This window comes from Myotis nattereri, assembly GCF_964212035.1.
Source record: "Myotis nattereri genome assembly, chromosome: 1".
Lineage (NCBI taxonomy): Eukaryota > Metazoa > Chordata > Mammalia > Chiroptera > Vespertilionidae > Myotis > Myotis nattereri.
The window spans coordinates 57,793,988-57,814,207 of record NC_138075.1 but is presented as its reverse complement, the minus strand read 5'-3'; the positions used below and the strand labels follow the sequence as shown (position 1 = coordinate 57,814,207).

Genomic DNA, 20,220 nt, shown 5'->3' with positions numbered 1-20,220 from the left:
GTTGCAGGTTCTTGCTATTCATCTCTTTGAATATTTCTTGCCACTCTCTTCTGGCCTGCATGGTTTCTGTTGAGAAATCAGCTGACAGTCGGATGGGTACTCCCTTGTAGGTAACTGACTGTCTTTCTCTTGCTGCTTTTAAGATTCTCTCTTTATCTTTTGCTCTTGGCATTTTAATTATGATGTGTCTTGGTGTGGTCCTCTTTGGATTCCTTTTGTTTGGGGTTCTCTGCGCTTCCTGGACTTGTAAGTCCATTTCTTTCACCAGGTGGGGGAAGTTTTCTGTCATTATTTCTTCAAAAAGGTTTTCAATATCTTGCCCTCTCTCTCCTTCTGGTACCCCTATAATTCTGATGTTGGTACGCTTGAAGTTGTCCCAGAGGTTCCTTACACTATCTTCATATTTTTTGAATCTCTTTTCTTTTTTCTTTTTCGGTTGGGTATTTTTTGTTTCTTTGTATTTCAAATCTTTGACTTGATTCTTGGGATCCTCTTGTCTGCTGTTGGAGCTCTGTAAATTATTCTTTATTTCAGTCAGTGTATGCTTAATTTCTAGTTGGTCCTTTTTCATGTCCTCCATGGTCTCACTATACTCCTTGAGGGATTCATTAAATTTATCGGCGGTTTCCATAAAATTCTTGACAAACCTTATAAACGTGGCCTTGAACTCTATATCCAGTCGTCTGCCCTCCTCCGTTTCTGCCAATTGTGACCTGTTTCTTTGTCTCCACATTTTGGCTGCTTCCCTGTGTTGATAAGAGTGGCCCTGCGCACCAGGTGTCCTGTAGGGCCTAGTGGCTCAGCCTCCCCAGTTACCTGGGGTGGACACTCTTGGTGCACTCTTGGTGCCTTGGTTGTTGTAGGATCACTGGGAGGAATTGACCTCCAGTCCAATTGGCTGTGGGAAGCAGCTGTGTCTGAAATGGGAGAATGGACCCCCTCTGACCACTGGGTACAGTGGCTCCTGGTTCTAAGGAGGTGCTAATTCAGCCCCTGCCTGAGGCCTCACAGCCGGGCCACGAAGAGGCTCAGCTGTGAAGCAATGCAAGCCGCTGCGGGGCCTTGGGCCTTCTCTTGGAAGTTCCGGGTCTGCTTGGCTGGGCTGTAGTTAGGTACATTCATATGCAAAAGCCTCTGCCACAGCCTGGGTGGGGCGGGGTCTCAGGGAGTCAAAAGGCGGAGAAAGAAGCTATGGCTGATTCTCTGCGCCCGGAGTCGGGTGTCTCAGTGTCCCGGTAACGGCTGCAAGCACCTCTGAGGGAAATCCACCCTCAAGTTCGCCCGCTGCCGCCTGACAGACCAGCCTCTCCCCGTATGAGACCTGGGTCCCCAGAGACTTCCCGGAACCGGAGTTCAGAGCAGTCGGGAGCTTGTGATTCAAAAAGACAGCCGCGTCCTCAGGTGCCACCCCCTTTCCGCGCGCGAGCCGCCGCCGTACCTCTGCACTCAGCCTCCGCAGCTCCCTTGGCTCTCAGCGTGCTTTTCTTTTCTTCTAGTTGTAGAAATTACACTCAGCCAGCCTTCCTGTTGTTCTGGGCGGTGTTTGCTCCGTCCTTTGGGATATTTCTCAATTGTTGTGGGAGGCGACTATTTCCCGGTGTTTATCTATGCCGCCATCTTAGTTTCTCCCCCTACTTGCTTTATCTTTAATGTGCATTTTTCTTTCTTGTTCACAAGCTGCCTGAATTATTTCTCTGGTGGGGTGCTGGATGTATTTCGCTTGCCCCAGGGGGCTGACCTGGGCGGACCACAGCATGGGCGGTCACGTCCTCTGGCCTCTGGTTGGGTTTGACCAGTGGGGGCTGTGGGGAGGAGGTCAGAGAGGAGGAGAGAGGGGCTGATCTGCTCGCTCGTCTCTTTTCTGATAACATCGTCCCAAGTTGACTACGTTGCCAACTGACATAAGGTCACTGCTCCTGGTCCAGCACTGACTTTCCCAACCCTCCTTTCTGGCTCCAGTAACACCCCTGGGCCTGAGCGGAAAGGTGCAGCAAACAGCTCTGCTGCTGCACTGGGTGCCCACTGCCCCTCTTGCCCCTGAAGCCCTACCCGCTCCGCCGGCCTGAGTTAGATTTCAGTGCGAAGCACAATGGTCTGGTTCCCAGGGCCCGAGTCCTGGCCGGGTCTGACTGTGTCCAGGGTGTTCTCTGTGGGAGCTCTAACCGGCCAGACGAGGCTCAAAGGACGGGGTTCAATGAGTCGGAGGCGAACAAAGGAAGGAGCTTATGATCAACACGCACCACCTCTGCTTCCTCAGGGGGCACCTTCGCAGCTGCCCGGCTGGCGGAGGTGCCTCAGGAGCCGGGTGGGAAGGGGACGTGGTGGAACCCTGTGTCCCTCGGGCACGGTCACCTCTCTAATGCTTACAACAACTCTATGAAGCAAGTACTCGGATTATTCCCATTGTACAGACGGGAAACTAAGGCGCAGGAGGGCGAGGACACTTGCCCACAGTCAGCCCGGGTATGTCCGATCTAAACAGACCACTGCAGTGTGTGAAAAGGCTGCGGGGTTTGTGAAGCCGTCTTAGCTTTACCCGGTGTGCGTAACGTGGAGGTGCTTCGGCGACCCAGGCCAGGCAAAGAGGACGCGCGGGCTCCAGAGGCCCGCTTCCCGGGCCTGGTGTGAAGCAGCGTGTGAACTGAACGAGATGGCCTCACGGCTAACCGTGCCCGCTTCTCTCTACTGCTTCCGTAACAGAACACAGACACGGACAAACCGACCAGCCACTAGCAAGCACATTGAAAGGAGGGTGACGTGCCCGAGTGCGTTATAAGCCTGCGTAAGAGTCCAGTTAGGCAACCTGCCCTGGAGGAGGGCTCCGCCTAAGACAGATAACACTGCGGCACGGGTAGGAGAACAGAGCCAGTGGGACGGGCAGTATAAAGAAGGTGCAGTGTTCACCTTGCTAGGAGACAGAGCTCTCCGACATGACGTCTCTGTGCTGTGCAGCTCAGGAGCTACGGCCACACGTGTTACGAGCAGCTGAAACACACCCAGTGAAGCAGAGGGTCTCAATTTCATTTCACTTTAATTAAAGTACTTGTGGCTGGTGGCTACTGTGTTGGACATCAGTTTAGAGACCATGAAACCAATTCACAGCATGATCTCCTTGGCTGCAGGGTCACAGGATGACGGCCATCCTGAAGTTACGGAGTCATCTGGTCCCACGCACGAATCCAGTGACTGGACCTCTAGAGTCAATCACATTCCCCTCTGCCTGGCCCTGGGTGGTCAGGGGACTTCCGTGTTTGGACACACAGGGTGAAGCTAGATGGCTTCATGAACTCCCTGGGTCTTTCCCCATATTGCAAGAAAACTCTCATCTAGGTCAAGGGTCAGCCACTGTTTTCTTGGTCGGCTTTGCAGGCAGTGCCGCTGATGTCACCATTACTCACCGGCCACCATAGCGTGAAAATAGCCACAGACCATACTTACACCAATGAGTGTGTCTGGGTCCCAATAAAAACTGTATTTACAAAAATGGGATGCCATCTGCCGACCTTTGGTCTAGGATATTTTTAGTGATTCATGCAGTGAGGTCATCCTTTCATTAAATGTGTACTGACCTCTGGTACAGCATGGCACAGTTCATAAACCATTTTAAACATGATCTCTTCATCTCACAACATCATTCACAGCTACTGTGGTGGCTACTCCAATGGCCCCAGTGCCCCCTCCTAGCGTTCGTGCCTGCGTGGCTCCCTCCACGAGTCCTGGTCTCAGCTGGCCTATGGCTGGCTGTGAGCATTAGCATGTGGCAGTAGTGAGACCACATTACCTCTGAGGATAGTTCATAAAAAGCCCTGCAGAGTCCACCTGAACTTGTTGGAACCGGCTCTGGGAGAAGGTGGCCACACACGTGCGGTCCCTTCACTGTGAGACCAGCAGCTGGGACGTCCATGTGGAGAGACAGACGCCGCCCAGCCCCCCGTGGTTGCAGCTGCCCCGGCTCACAGAGGATCCAGGCCCTGCCACCATCACATGACAATCCTACGTGAGACGTGCCCAGTTAAGCCCAGCCCACCCAGAATCACAAGAGATAAACTGTCATTGTAAGCCACTAATATTTGGGGAACAGCAACAGATAATTGGAACAACTAAATATTGTCATTATTCTTCCAGGTTACAGATGGGAAACTGATGCCCAGAGATAATAATGGACCTGCACGAGGTCAAGGACCTATGTTATGACACATGAAAAACTGGAGCACGCCCTGGCCAGTGTGGCTCAGTGGGTTGAGCATCATCCCATACACCTAAAGGCTGCAAGTTCTGGTCAGGGCACATACCTAGGTTTTGGGTTCAGTTTCTGGTTGGGGCACATACAGAAGGCAAACAACTGGTGTGGATGCTTCTCACATGGATGCTTCTCTCTCTCTCTCCCACTCTCTCCTTCCCTCCCTCCATGCCCCCACCCCTCCTTTCCCCTTTGTCTAAAATTAATAAGCATATCCTTGGGTAAGAATTTTTTTAAAAAGAAAATACATGACAACAGATAATTAAGTACTAGACTGTGAGGTCTAGTAGCCAATGCACAGGCAGTCAGAAGAGAATATGGTCTTGAACAACAGGCATATGGAAAGTGAAGCATGCAGACTCCTTTGTAGTCCTGGCATTCTGCCAGCCACGCCCGTCACCTGCTGAGCTGGCTCTGGTCTCACACTGAACAGAAGCTTTTTTGCCAGGCTACTCCCTGGTCAGCCCAGAAGCGCTTCGGAGCACCCACAGGGCCACAGCCCTCCCAGCAACTGCGAGGCAGAGAACAAAGAAGCTGGGGGCTCCGTCTTTTCCGGGAAAGACACAGTCTTGATCATCTGGCCTTTACGTTCTGAGAGGCTCATTCTAAAATTAGGATTTATTAGGAATATTCTGAACACATGCATGCTGGACACCCTTGCTTCTAAACTTCTTAAGTTTGTTTAAAAGAGGAAATGGCCACACCGTGGATAGGAGGTCTCCCTTACCCAGCAGTGTGAAGGTCTTCCGCGTCTCCTCCATGCCAGCACTGTCACTCACCCCCTCAATGACGGTGTTGCCACCCATCCTCGTGTAATTGAATTCTTCCGCACTCCCTGAAATCACAAGATTGTTACACCCGTAGCTTAAAGACTTGGACATGCAAGCTTATCAAAAAGGGAAGTTCTTACTAAGCTGTAGTAAGCGTTCTACACACATTATTCCATTTATTCCTGAGAATTCTACCTACAGAAGCTGAGGCTCTAAAGAGAGAAGTCACTTCCTCAGGGTCCCGCACGGTTGGCGGGTCAAGAATTCAAACACAGGCTGCCGCCAGCACTCATGGTTTTTGATTCCACACCTAACAATTTTATTATACAGCTTTCTGTGTCAAACTTCTGTACAAATGTCGGTGTCACATACATTTTTTAGTGAGGTTTATTAAATGTACAATGAACCACACACATTTTAGATGTACACTTTAATGCGTTTTGATATATGTGTACCCTGATAAACATCACCACAAACAAGATCATGACCTCCTGTGCATCTGATATTTGGATAGTAGGCTACCCTTCTTCCACATTAGCTATTCACAGTCTGTTTAGAGTACAAAGCATGGATAGTGTATCTTCGTGTGACTTCATTACGACTTCCTAAATGGTGACCTTTAGTCATCAAGGAAGTTCAAATTATGATAAATGTACTCTAACTTAGAAGGAACAAATATGTCATACACATTAGAAAAATGACCAAGGAGTTCAGATAAAAAGAAAAGTTTGGAGACCTAGAACATAAGTTCTAGTTGTCAGGAGGCCTTATCCACGTGGCTCTAGCCCAGTGGTTCCCAACCTTCCTAATGCCGCGACCCTTTAATACAGTTCCTCATGTTGTGGTGACCCCCAACCATAAAATTATTTTCGTTGCTATTTCATAACTGTAATTTTGCTACTGTTATGAATCGTAATGTAAATATCTGATATGCAGGATGTATTTTCATTGTTACAAATTGAAAATAATTAAAGCATAGTGATTAATTACAAAAAAATATGTAATTATATATGTGTTTTCCAATGGTCTTAGGCGACCCCTGTGCAAGGGTCGTTTGATCCCCAAAGGGGTCGCGACCCACAGGTTGAGAACCACTGCTCTAGCTGGATGACACAATCCCCATGACCTTGAAAAGAAGCCTGGGGTTGAAGGGCTCCCCTCTCCGTGGGCCCACCCTACCCTCTAGCCCTTATCTATCTCCTTAGAGGCATCCATTCCACACCAAAACCCAAGGAACTTGTATCTTTGGACAGAATATATTTTTGAAGTGATGTTACCGTAAGAAGAAGTTAACCTAGAATTTAAACCCCTACATAAAAGAGAGACTCTTCCACATACCATCCATCACGTACCCAATTTAAGATGTTTAAATTCCGACTGCTGTGCAGATGCACAAAGCTGATAGAAAATGTGGTAATTTCGTTCATTTTCTGACTGTAAAAGAAGGAAAAGACCCCAAATTACACCAATCCTTTATAAGTGAAAATGTGAGGTTTCTACCAGAGGGTCTTAGATGGCTGATCTGGATTGACAGTTCTGTTCTGGGGGCGCAGGCACCTATCCTCGGTTTCTGCCGCGTCAGCCATGCTGGGACCCACCCTGCTCCCTCTGCTGGCCCATAGGCCGGCCCTGCCTCTTACAGACAGAGAACTGGTGGCTCTGATGGCCCTCCAAATAATGACCCCAGAGAAAATGTTATTTTTAAAATTTTTTGGTTAATTCTCACCCAAGGATATATTTTCCACTGATTTTTAGAGAGAGTAAGAGGGTAAGGAGGGGGCAGAGAGAGAGAGAGAAAAACATCAATGTGAGAGAGAGACACATTGATTGGCTCCTGCATGCACCCTGACTGAAGCAGAGGATGGAACCTGCAACCCAGATACATGCCCTTGACTGGGAATCAAACCCAAGACAGGCCGACACTCCTTACCTAAAGTCTAGTCCAGGGATCCTCAAACTTTTTAAACAGGGGGCCAGTTCACTGTCCCTCAGACCATTGGAGGGCCAGACTATAGTTTAAAAAAAAACTATGAACAAATTCCTATGCACACTGCACATATCTTATTTTGAAGTAAAAAAACAAAACGGGAACAAATACAATATTTGTATTTGCATGTGGCCTGTGGGCCGTAGTTTGAGGACCTCTGGTCTAGTCTCTGGGGGTTGCCCCAGTAGGGGGCCATGCAGGAAGCTGCTGATTGAAGTTATGCTCTCACATAGTTTCTCTTTTCTCCATTTCTCTCTCTCTAAAAATCAATAAACTACTCTTAAAAAATAAAAAGAAGATATATGTACCCCTAAGTGCATCGCAGCATTATTCACAACAGTCAAGATACGGAAACAACCTAAATGTCCTTCAATGGAAGACTGGATAAACAAGATGTAGTGCATATATACAATGGAATACTACTCATAAAAAAGGACGAAATATTGCCATTTGTGACAATATGGATGGATCTGGAGGGTATTATAACTGAAACAAGTCTGATGAAAAAAAGGTAAGAACAATATGACTTCAACCCTATGTGGGATATAAAACAAAAAGCAACAAGTGGCCCTGGCCAGTTTGGCGCAGTACTTACCTGAGAGAAAGGAGGGTGGGGTCAAATGTATGGTGACAGAAGAGACTAGACTTCAGGTAATGAGCACACAGTATAGTATAAAGATGTCGTATTATCATGTTGTACACTCGACATTTACATGATGTTATTAACCAGTGTTACCCAAATAAGCTTAATAAAAATTTAAAAAATGTTTTTAAGAACAGAAGAAACCAAACAAACTGTAAATGAAGTGACTCTAGTCAAGTCACAGAACAATGTAGGCTGTCTAATGAGTATATGAATGAGTATATGAGTATAGGAAACAATACTTAAAAAGTTGGGAAAAGGAAAATTTAACGAATATTTTTATCCTTACTTGAAAGACAACTCTGGATTTCTCCAGCAGGTAAGTTCTCATGTTGGCTCCTATAATTTGATTTCTCTCATCAAAACTGATTTCTGTGTATTTCCCAAACCGACTGCTGTTGTCATTGCGGGTGGTCTTGGCATTTCCAACAGCCTGAAAATCATAGAACTCTCTTGAAATAACCACACCACATCAAAAAGATCTCTGCATTAACATTATCGGAGCAGGGTTAGTAAAATCCAATCCTGCATGCGGGGGGGGGGGGGGGGGGGGCGGTATTAGCAGAGGGAGATTGGCGAGGGGGAAAGCGCTCTCCTCAATCTCTGGGAGACGCTGAGCAGAATAGCAAGAGTGCAGGCTCTGATGCTTCAGGCCCCCAGGTTCCCTTTTACTATCCGTGTGATGCTAGAAATGTTACTTCATCTCTCTTTGTAATATGGGGAAAATAAGCACCCTACAGAACTGGAGGGAAAATGAGATAATAGAGTGCCTCGCCTCACCATGCCCCACATAGTATAAATGCTCAATTAAAAGTCCACATCCTTCATTCAACCTTTGTTTCTATCCTTAGCCCTTACCACTTCCCTTAACCGAAAAACTGCCTTCTCCCATGCCCCCGCCCCCCACACTCTGAGCACGATTTCAGCTTTTTTACTTCTATCCCTGAATTCCGTCCCTTCTGCCCATCTCCCTTCCTGAGCACCTTTGTCTAGAAGTGCCCTTCTTAGGCACATATACCGTGCTTCCTGCCCTGGTCACCACACTTCATTACGACGTGTATTCACCGAGCCCCTGCCATGGGCCACGTGCTCGGGAGGCAAAGGTGAACCCAATAGACCTGGTCCTGCCTTCATGGAGCTCATAGGCTGGTGGGCAAGGCCAACTCTGAACAAATAACCATAAAATCACCCACTGGGCACTTAACTGGGCAGGGCCTCTTGACTCTTCTATTGCTACCTTGGACTGTGATTTATGTTTTTATTTAAATTGAAAATATGCTCATATTAGAGGAGCCTTAAAACTTGGGGACTGGGTCTTATTCTTTTCCATTACGTCCCATATTACCTGGCACAGTGGCTTACACAACATAGGTGTCTCATACATATTCATTGAGGAGAAAGTAGAGAGGAGAGGTCTAGAAATCTAATGTTCTTAATTACTTGCTCCACTTCCAAATAAACCCAAATCAATCCTCTTCCCACTTTGCAAGGCAGCCAGAGCCCAACTTTGGGCCCTGCCCCGAGCCTTTCAGATACCCCTTCTTCTGAGAGGGTAGTGTCCTCAGCCCTGGCTGGTATCACCGCTAGCCTTGCCCACATGTGACCATCGATATCATGCTGATGAATCCACTGTAGGAAAGAGAAAGAGCCTTGCTACGTGGCATGTGCTGATTTTTAAGGTGTGGATACTCCCACCACGATTGATTCCAAGCTCCCATGGGTTTAACAATAGCTCACAATACAAGGCCTGCATATCTAACACTCAGTTCAGGACAGTTGGTGCCGCTGGCTGCAGAACTCAGCTGGCCTCTGTGCACTGGTGTCTGTGGTTGAGGACACTTACCTGGGATGTAAATGTAAACAGGGGGCTCCTGAAAGCTGCTGGTAGAATTTCTAGCCCAGCAGACAGGGGGCGGAGCCTCAGAGGCAGCACTTCTTTGATCTTTATCATCATCATCATCATCATCATCATCATTATTAACTTATCTTTATTGTTGAACAACCCCACCCCATCCCAGGCCTTTACCACATTAGTGTCTGTGTCCATGGGTTATGCATTTATGCATATAAATTCTTTGGTTAATCTCTTCCCACCCACCCTCACCTTCCCTCTGGGGTTGGACAGAGACATAGAAGCATGGCACTTCGGTTAGTCAGGTCTTTTCAGGGAGGGAACTATGGTTAGTCAGGACAGCACACACACAGTCCAGCCCGCCTCTCCCTCACCACACGCCCCTGCCTCCCAGCCCGCCCCCACCCACCCGGGGCACACACCTCGGTGATGGGGTTAGATGCCAGCACCTTGTCCTCCACGTGGGCATTACTGTTCGACTTGCTGACGGTGGCAAAGTACCTCATGGCATAGCGAGCAGACACCGTCTTCCCAGCACCTGACTCCCCGCTCACAATTATTGACTGATTTTTATTGTTTCTAAAGCAAACAAATGAAAGGATTTTTAACATGTTCATTCCTTCTTATTAAAAAAGCAATATCTACTCACTAAGAACAACGCAGACCAGCTGGAAGGGACACTGTTTCATCACTCCAAAGCAGCGCTTTTCAGCCCGCGTGCTGGCGGCAGGCACCATGTTTTTCCCACAAGGATTTGTGAAACATGCACTACCTGACGATTCAGTCAGGGGCACTGACCTCTTCTCCCTTAGGTTGTCAAATAAGAAAATGACAACAGCCAACACAACAACGCTGTCCAGCGCGAATGAATTGAAATCCTACCTACCTTCTTGTCAGATCAGCAAAATTAAATTTTTTGGTGTGCATCAGAATTTTAGTAATTAGTTGATGTGTTGTGAGATGAAACAGGTTGAAAATCTCTGCTCTAACGTACCTGTTTCCAGCATTCCAGAGAATTTCCTCCCAGTCTTTCTTCCTATGGGACCATGCTGAAGACACAATTTTGTGTCCTATGCCTCCTGTGCTAAGGGCCCCCAAGACCAATCCCAGGTTCAGTGGTCCACTAGGAGGACCCACAGGACTCAGCATGCAGTCGTAGGCCCGGCTAAGATCTATTGCACCAAAAGGATATAAAGTAACTCAGCAAAGGGAAGAGACACATGGGGCCACGACCAGAGGAAGCCAGGCGTCAACTTCCAGGAGTCCTCTCCCAGTGGAGTCCACAGGACACACTTAATGCTTCCCACAGTGTACTGTGACAACCCGCGGAAATGCTGTCTACCCGGGAAGCGCATCAGACCCAGTGCCCAGAGTTCCTACTGGGGCTGGTCACACAGGCATCCCCGAATGCAGTGGTTCTCAACCTTCCTAATGCCGCGACCCTTTAATACAGTCCCTCATGTTGTGGTGACCCCCAACCATAAAATTATTTTCGTTGCTACTTCATAACTGTAATGTTGCTACTGTTATGAATCGTCATGTAAATATCTGATATGCAGGATGTATTTTCATTGTTACAAATTGAACATAATAAAGCATAGTGATTAATCACAAAAACAATATATAATTATATATGTGTTTTCCAATGGTCTTAGGCGACCCCTGTGAAAGGGCTGTTCGATCCCCAAAGGGGTCGCGACCCACAGGCTCTGGAAAGTCTCCTTCACCTGGAGGGGCACAGCCTTCCCTGGGACTCTGTCACCTAGCATGTGCAGGAAATGGCTAAGTATCAGCTTGGATCCAGTCGGTGTGGCTCAGTGGTTGAGCATCAACCCATGAACCAAGAGGTCGCTGGTGTGATTCCTGGTCAGCATACATGCCCGGGTTGCAGGCTCGACCCCCAGAGGCAGCTGATCGATGTTTCTCATCAATGTTTCTACCTCTCTATCCCTCTCCCTCACTCTCTCTCTCTCTCGCTGAAATCAATAAAAACATTTTTATTTTATTTTAAAAGTATCAGCTTGGCCCCGATGACAAGTGCCACCCCAGGGTGGGGGACTGCAAGGTACCAGGTCCCTGCTGATTGGTAGAGGTCCTGTGTTAGCCCTGCCTGCCCAGGAGAGAACCACACATGTTTAAGCCGCCATTATCTTTTCCTGATGACAAGCAGTGGAGCTTAGAATGGGTGCACCCAGCTCACAGGTGAGGACCCTGGCGCTGAGGGGGACCAGGCCCTGGGCCCAAGGTTACATGGTAAATAATGAGCAGGACCAGGCCACTCACTTCAGGTTTTCATCTGTGAAATGAGGGCAATGATGGTAGCTCAGCTGACTTCACTGGAGTGTTGGAAGACTCAAAGATTACTGTGAAAGTTGTTTTGCAAATGTGAAAGGATCTACAAAAATAAGGTGATGTTTTATTCTTCATACATTACAGACGAGGATATTGAAGCCAAAAGAGCCTGGTTATGGGAAAAAGAAATTACATATGGAGTAAAAACATCTGAGTGCCAATCCCAGCCTCATACATGCTGGGTGACCTTGCGCGGTGGCTCTGGAATCTGTTTACTGCCCAGGCATCTCCATCATGGCCACCCTGAGGGTACAAGGATGATGTACAGGAATGTGTGTGTGGTCATGGGTTCACAGGAGGCTTTTATTTTATTTTTAATTTTTTTAAATTTTTTAAAATGTATTTTATTGACCTCCCACAGAGAAGAAGGGAGAGGGAATAGAGAGTTAGAAACACCGATGAGAGAGAAACATCGATCAGCCGCCTCCTGCACACCCCCCACTGGGGCCATGCCCGCAACCAAGGCACATGCCCTTGGCCGGAATCGAACCCGGGACCCCCCAGTCCGCAGGTCGACGCTCTATCCACTGAGCCAAACCGGTCAGGGCCACAGGAGGCTTTTAATAAATGTTTGCCAGCAAAGCAAGAACTCCACAAGGCCATACAGAAACAAGCGGCAAAAATTAGGATAAAACCCAAATCTACACTGGAACCTGTGTCCATCTACCAGTGGGCTCTGCTGCCCTGGGTGGGTCAGAAAGCTTCCACGTCTCACAGCGGAGAATACGTATGCCTCCAACCCAGCACACTGCAAGAGAGGCACCTGCTAGTCCCGTGTTTGTAGGAACAACTTTTGATCACCCAGAAGGAACAAAACCCAGGTCAGGTACGCGCTGAGAGTCATTTGCTACTTGGTACACGCAGTCTGCTCTACCAGTGCCCCTCCGGTCTGATGGTGACGTCTAATGAGACCAAGCCTGATGTCTCCCTCCCCAGCGAGGACCCAGCAAATGCAGGAGCATCAGGAGAGCCAGAGCAAGCCCGCCCCGCAGGAGGCTACCTGGCCATCTGCTTGTACGCCTCTTCTGCCACCGCAAAGATGTGCGGGTCCATGTCGCCCATGTTCTGCCCACTGTAGGCATGGATGATGGCATCTCCGTAGATGGGCAACTGCTTGTAAGGATTCATGGCCACCAAAATGATTCCTGAGAAGAGACGTTAGACACAGTGATGGGGTTCTTACTGTCACCCCAGCTCTGCCACTTACAAAACCTTCTGTGTGACTCTGGGCAGGCCGCTCAGCGCTCTGAATCAGTTCCCTGCCGATGCCACCCCCAGTCTGGGCTACTCTAAGGGGGACTGATGAGGTGACAGATGAGACTGTCCTAACACTGAGAGGCTTTGGCAATTCCCAATGGAAATATGATGATTACGTCATTGCCCCAAATAAGTAATAAATTCATCACCTCCATTGGCAAACTCCAACACAAGCTTCATCCACATATATTTTTCTTGGTAGTCCAACCTTAGCTCTTGTTGAAAATTCTCCCCGCCCAGACACTTCTTTTTATAACAGACTCCCTAAGATCAGATGCCTGTGCCGCTGAGGTGGAAATGTGGGCACATGTTTAGGTGGCACTACACATTTTGACAGACGTCAGCAATTCTAATACAAACGTAATATGACACGTATCATCAGGATGCTCTGGGCAGCACGCACTGTGTCCGCGCCAGTCCCGCTCCCGGGAACCCTCTCCTTACCGCTGTAGGTGTAAATGAGTTTGGATTCCGCGAAGCGGATCCTGAGGTTGTGGAGCACCGCGGGCTCATGGAGGTAGCTGAGGGCCGTGAGGTCATTCTCACCCACCAGGATGTCAGGGTTCCGGAGCGGAGGCAGAGATCCCGGATCAACGGGATAATCCAGCTCCTGTGCACGAAGATACACGTAAAGCTCTGGAGTGAAAGATGTTGGGTGTTTCTGCTGGACCACCGCCTCTGTCCTCCCTCCCTCCCTTCAGAGTGACCTCCGACACCCTGAAACCAAGCTTATGTAGAGCAACGAGAAACGTATCTTCATGGCTGGCTTCTAAAAAGTGGGAGCCAGGGGGCTGGGTCTTGGCTGCGTGTCCTAGGACAAGTCATTCACCTTCTCTGGGCCTCTCTTCTCTCATCTGTGAAAAGACTGGCTGCACCAGGTCAGCTCCCTCACCCCCAGTCCTACCACAGGCGCCCTACTCGTATGTGGTTTAGGTATTGGGTGCCATGGAAGTTTTGATTTGAAAACAGAATCCTGCTGCTAAAAATGACATGGCCACCTAAGGTCCCTTGCAGCGCTAAGGCTGCTGAATCTCTGTTGGAAGTTGACACGCTTCATGATGAGAACGGTCCAAAGGGGTCCATGCAGGTGGTGGTCTCTCTGAGCGAGGCTACCAGTGTTCCCGAGGGCTCCCAGCTCCGCCTGCAGGGCTGCCTGTGTTTACCAACCTCAGCCCTGGGCTGGGGAACCCCAGGCTGGCCTCTCCTCTGCCCCTTTCACCTCGTGTTCCGGAGGCAGCTGCCTGAGCAGAGTGAAGGCCCGGTTAGCCTGCCTGGCGGTGTCCACACCTCTTCCAGATGTCAGAGCACCAAGGGACCGATGGCCACCTGCTCTAACTTCCTTCACTTGCAGTCCACAGCTTGGGCAAGTGACTGAACTAGGGCACCCAGCAAGCTTGTTTCCCTTCCGCCTTCCCAGGTCCTGGACCAGCTCAAGGTGAGCCAGCTGCCCCTTAGCAAGTGCCCACTGTGTCAGCACTCAGCACTGGTTATTTCACTTAATCCTCAAAACTGCCTTCCCAGGAGGGCATGACTATCCTGATCAACGGTGAAGGAGACAGGCTCAGAGAGGTTCAGCCCTTGTCCCAGGTCACACATGATATGGGTCTGGCTGACCCTGAAGCCTGCATCAGGATGGCCCCCATCCACACCCACAGGGGTGTGGTTTGTTGGTTGCTCGCTCTGTTCTGCGTAAGGAGAGCAGCTCTGGACAACAATGGGACATGAGTCCTCAATGCAGCTGCCTGCTCCGTGGTCAATGTCATTATGTTTGCAGAACATTCTTCATCTACACACTTTGAGAATAAAAGAAAAATGCTGCTCATACATAATTTTTATATTCCCTGAGTTTTCTGTTTTAAATTAACAGCCTCCTTTTCCAGTTTCAGCCAGTGTGTGTATGTGTGTGTGTGTGTCTCTGTGTGTGTGTCTGTGTGTCTGTGTGTGTGTGTGTGTCTGTGTGTGTGTCTCTGTGTGTCTGTGTGTGTGTCTGTGTGTGTGTCTCTCTCTGTGTGTGTGTGTGTGTAAGAAACGGAGGGAGAGAGGGAAAGACATACAGAAGGAGCCGCCTGGGGGAGGGGGAGAAAATGTGAAGAACATCAGATTGGCAGTTGGGGCAGAATTGCCATTCTCCTACACAAAGCAGGCTCTGTCCTTCGTGGTACAGACAAAGAGTCAAGTTACAGAGCAGCCTGGCAGCCTCCACCTCACCTGCCTCTCCCTCCTCCTCCGGGCAGCTGGCTCAGGGCCAGGAATGTCGCCACCTGGGGCCCTGCTGATATTACTAAGGCAGCGAGCCACCACTGCATCTGCTGTCTGAGATTGTTCACCCAGAGCCATCTGATCCCTAATTAGAAGCTTGGCTGTGCACAGGAGGTTTTCCACAAATGCTGCGAGGAGTTTCGGATGGGAAGGGAGAGGCTAGTGGAGGCACAGCATCCTCTCACTCCATGTCTCTTGCATCTGCACACGCACACCTGGGTCATCTCATTTGATCTGCAGCAACCTCCCTGTGCGGTGGTGCCGTTATTAACCCATTCCACATGTGAAGCAATCACAGGGCTCACGGTCACAGACTAGCGAGTAGCTGTGGCAGGATTTGAATCCAGATATTGATTCTAGAGCAGGGGTGGGCAAACTTTTTGACTCGAGGGCCACAATGGGTTCTTAAACTGGACTGGAGGGCCAGAACAAAAGCATGGATGGAGTGTTTGTGTGAACTAATATAAATTCAAAGTAAACATCATTACATAAAAGGGTATGGTCTTTTTTTTTATATTTTAGTTTTATTCATTTCAAACGGGCCGGATCCAGCCCGCGGGCCGTAGTTTGCCCACGGCTGTTCTAGAGGATGTGCCCTTCACATCTATGTTCACCTTCCTTCAGTATCTCAGGAAATGATGCCCAAATCCAGGATACTCTGATTGGAAATAGTGTGTCCTGCCTCTATAGAAGCCATTTGCATGCTTTAGAAATTCCAGCATTTAAATATTCAGATGACCTTCCCCAGACCAACTCTGGCATCCAGATGGGCCAGGAATCCTCTGCCCAGCTCTGTATCCTCATACTTGATTCTAAAAAGGCAAAGCCACCTTAGCTATGATCCAGCGGGATGTCATTAGCACCGGGGAGGAATAGGACGACTCACGATGGGTAAAGCAAAGGCAAATGTGCGGAAGCTGGTCACCAAAAGGCATGCCCAGCCTCCGAGAGGACGTCCTCACCAACATGCTCCTCCACAGGCACTGCCCAGCCCCGTCTCTCCCTCGCCACACCAACTCGGACAGAGGCCCTCAGGACGTCACACAAAGCTGGACATTCCTGTCCACCCGTCCCACCTCCCGTCACTTTCCTAATTGCCCCATCATGCTCCCTGTGGAGCTCCCAATTCTTCATGTTTTTATCCACCTGCAGCCAGACTCGCTCTCCTTCTGCTCTCCTCTCACACCTCCCACTCCCGTCTGATTTTCTATCTCTCCCCTCTGTTTCTCTTCCTCTTCCCATCGCCCGAGGATATTTTTCCATTGATTTTTAGAGAGAGGAAGGGGGGGGGGGAGAGACACACAGAGAGAAACATTGATGTGAGAGAGACACATCGATTGGTTGCCTCCTGCACTTGCCCTGACCAAGGCCGGGGATCACGTCTGCAACCGAGGTACATGCCCTTGACAGAAATTGAACCTGGGACCCTTTAGTCCATGGGCCGATGCTCTATCCACTAAGCCAAATAGCTAGGGCTGTCTTCCCATCTTGATGTTGTTTTCTGCCAGTTATGCCTCGGGCTCAAACTACTTCCCTCCAAGTTTCTTGTCTTTGCCCAGTCTCTGAGCTAAGACCTAGGAAACCAAAATGGCTAATCGTTTTTCAGCCTTTTCCGAACAGTGCGGGCTCCCTGGGAACGCAGCACAGGGCACAGGCCTGTCTGCCACACCTCGTGCTGTCTCCCATCTTGGTGCCCTGCCTGCCCCACCTCAGTGCGAGAGGCCCAGCTGAAGCAGGGCACTTTGGGCCTTCAGTTGGACGGCCTGGGTGGGGGTAGGGGGGTGGGGAGAAAAGGGGGAGTGGTACACATGAGTGCATCCACAGCACCAGCTGGCCATTTTGGGTGCCCCCTCATGGGCCCTCCCCTGGCTGCTCCCACAGGGACCATATGCCCCGCCCCCTCCTCCCCCCCCCCCCCACCCCAGTTATCCCTTCATACGTCACGGCAGCCACAGCCAGCGAGGACCTACCGTTCCATCCTCCAGTAGGAGTCGCAGGACTTTGTCACCAACTCTGTAGTCCTTTGCTATTTCAGCAGATTTCCAAACATCTTCAGGATCCGGAATCCAAACCCTATTGTACTGACCAACACAATGAGACAGGCTTAATTCCAGCACTTCGACAATAAGACACAGATCACCTGGTGATCAGACTCGAAGGTTTGCTTCTGTCCCTTCATTAGGAACACTTTTACCTAATTTTTGCTGAGGAGGTAAGCTTTAGTGTATCTGCCATGCATCAGGCCTGGCTGCTTCATTTTCTAGACAACGGGATTCCCAAAGCCTATATCCACCTGGAAAGCTGAACCCCTGGGAGTGACAATGAGTCCCTGAGCGCCCCTAAAGGAAAGACCTGAGCACTGCCTGCAAGCGTTGGAGCAGAGATTGGGTTCACTGCTGATGGACCATGGGGCTCTGGGCCAGACACTTAATGTCTTGTGCCTCATTTTTCTCATCCATAAAATGGGTACAACAAGGCCTACCTCACAGATTTGCTGGGAGGTTAAATTAGACACTGTACTTGAGAGCACTCTGCAAAGTGCTGTAGAGGTCATGTCACAGCAGCATTATTCCCGTCTTACCACCCAGGCCAGCAGCCCAGGGTTCCCACTGGGAAATGCAAGTCCAGGTGGAGCTGCCGAGCTCAGTTCCCAACAAGCCATCAGTACACCCAGTGCTGACGTGCAAGGCTTCAGGCCGAACCACACCGCTGTGTACTGAACTGTGCCCCTCCAAAATGTATACGTTAAAGGCCTAATTTCCAATGTGCCTGGAGACAGGGTCTTTAAAAGGTAGTTAAGGTTAAATGAAGCCATAAGGCCCTGAGCTTTAGGATTAGTGTCCTTAGAAGAAGAGACCCCAGAGAGCTAGCACACATATAATCTCTCTTCACCTGGTGCGCTGCCGAAAGGCCATGTGAGGAAACAGTGAGAAGGCAGCTGTCTCCACGCAGGGGGAGAAGTTCCTGCCAGACACCAACCCTGCCAACACCCTGATTTAGGACTTCCCAGCTTCCAGAACTGTGAGAAATAGGTGTCTGTTGTTTAGCACCCAGGCTGTGGTATAGTCTTATGTCAACCCAAGCCGATGAACACACATGCCTAATAATTCACATATTAGGAAATTCACAGAATTTACCAGTCATACCTGAATGCTGTTCAAGATAAAGACAAGGTGCCCAATCTGTGTACCTGAGTGTCAACCCAAGAACCAGCAGGTCATGGTTCATTTCCTGGTTAGGTCATGTGACCGGGTTGCAGGCTCAATCCCCAGTAGGGGACATGCAGGAGGCAGCCAATCAATGGTTCTCTCTCATCATTGATGTTTCTCTTTCTCCCTCTCCCTTCCTGTCTCTGAAATTAATAACAATATACATATTTTTTCAAAAACCTTTATTGTTGAAAGTATTACATATGTCCCCCTTGCTCCCCTATTGACCCCTTCTAGCCTGACTCCGTCCCCCTCCCCAGGCCTTCACCACCCTATTGTCTGTGTCCATGTGTCATGCGTATATGCACACAAGTTCTTTGGTTGATCACTTCCCACCTATCCACCCTCCCCCACCTTCCTTCCACATTCTGTTCTTTGTTTCTATGTCTCTGGATCTATTTTGTTTATCAGTATATTCTGTTCATTAGATTCCACATATGAGTGAGAGCATGTTATACTTGTCTTTCTCTGACTGACTTATTTCGCTTAGCATAATACTATCCAGGTCTCTCCATGCTGTCTCAAAAGGTAAGAGATCTTTCTAATAACAATATGTGTGTGTGTGTGTGTGTGTGTGTGTGTGTGTGTGTATATATATATATATATATATATATATATATATATATTTAAAAAGATAAATATAAGGTGATGGCCAAGTGCTTACACTGCAGCTGCCATCCTAGGGTTCATGATTCGCTCCTCTCTCTCCTCCAGGCATGCTGTCTGCATCTTACCCTTCCACCCAGACCCCACATCTAAGTCTCCTGTAGCAGTCTGTAAAGTCATTCCTCTGCCCATTCATTCATCAATTCAATAAACACTTGCTAAACATCCATGATGCCTATGTCTGGCACAGTGCTGGGTTACCAAAAAGGAAAGGCATCTTCTCATGTCACCATGGTCTTCCTACTAACCAGACAATCACTGGCCTGTGCATATGTGCATATTTGCATCTCTCCGCTCAAGTACCAGCGTTTCTATCAGTAGGGCGCCCCTCCAGGATACCCTAACATCTTGGGACATAAGCAGGCCAACAGGGACAGGAACTGAAAAGCACTCCCATGAAGACATTAAGCAGCACCTAGGAAAGAAAGGTCTTGAATCTAAAGGCTCGGTAGCCCAGGATGCCAGATCTGGATGAAGCGCGAGAGGCCGGCAGTGTCTGACCCTCACTGCCCACAGAACACTGGCCGCCAAGTTCCCCAGGAGCAGAGCTAAGATGAGCTCCACAGTTTTCATAACAGCCCCAAACTGGAAACGGGCTAAATGTCCATTGATGTGAGAACACATTTTAGAAAGAGTAGACATACAACTGTGGCATACGCACACAATGGAATCCTACTAACCAACACAAAGTCAACTACTGATACAACCAAGAACTTGAGTGAATCTGTGAAGCACTAGCTTTGCACAAACGAGTACATTCTGTATAGGTATCTTTACATGAAGTGCAGAACAGGTAAAACTAACATACAGTGGGGAAAATCCAAGCAGTATTGCCTCTGGGGGTAGCTAGGGCCTGGGAGTGACAGGGAAGGTGCCTGAAGGAATGTTCTGGGGTGATGGCTACATTCTATGTCTTGATGGGTTTGGGTTACACAGACGCTAAGCTCTTTCAAACTTCAGAGAATATAGACTTAAGATTTGTGCA

General features: G+C 48.9%; 1 protein-coding gene across 1 annotated transcript in view; it reads right to left on the bottom strand.

The window, feature by feature from the left end:
- Positions 1-20,220, bottom strand: part of MYO5C (myosin VC) — a gene marked incomplete at its 5' end in the record, with an annotated part of 90,189 nt that overhangs the window by 61,224 nt on the left and 8,745 nt on the right. Inside the window, 7 exons of the mRNA XM_081090252.1 lie at positions 4,968-5,075; positions 6,363-6,444; positions 7,930-8,073; positions 9,915-10,071; positions 12,845-12,989; positions 13,546-13,711; positions 17,331-17,441. Of these exons, the coding sequence (XP_080946378.1) occupies positions 4,968-5,075; positions 6,363-6,444; positions 7,930-8,073; positions 9,915-10,071; positions 12,845-12,989; positions 13,546-13,711; positions 17,331-17,441 (913 nt within the window). The remainder of the gene's footprint in view (positions 1-4,967; positions 5,076-6,362; positions 6,445-7,929; positions 8,074-9,914; positions 10,072-12,844; positions 12,990-13,545; positions 13,712-17,330; positions 17,442-20,220) is intronic.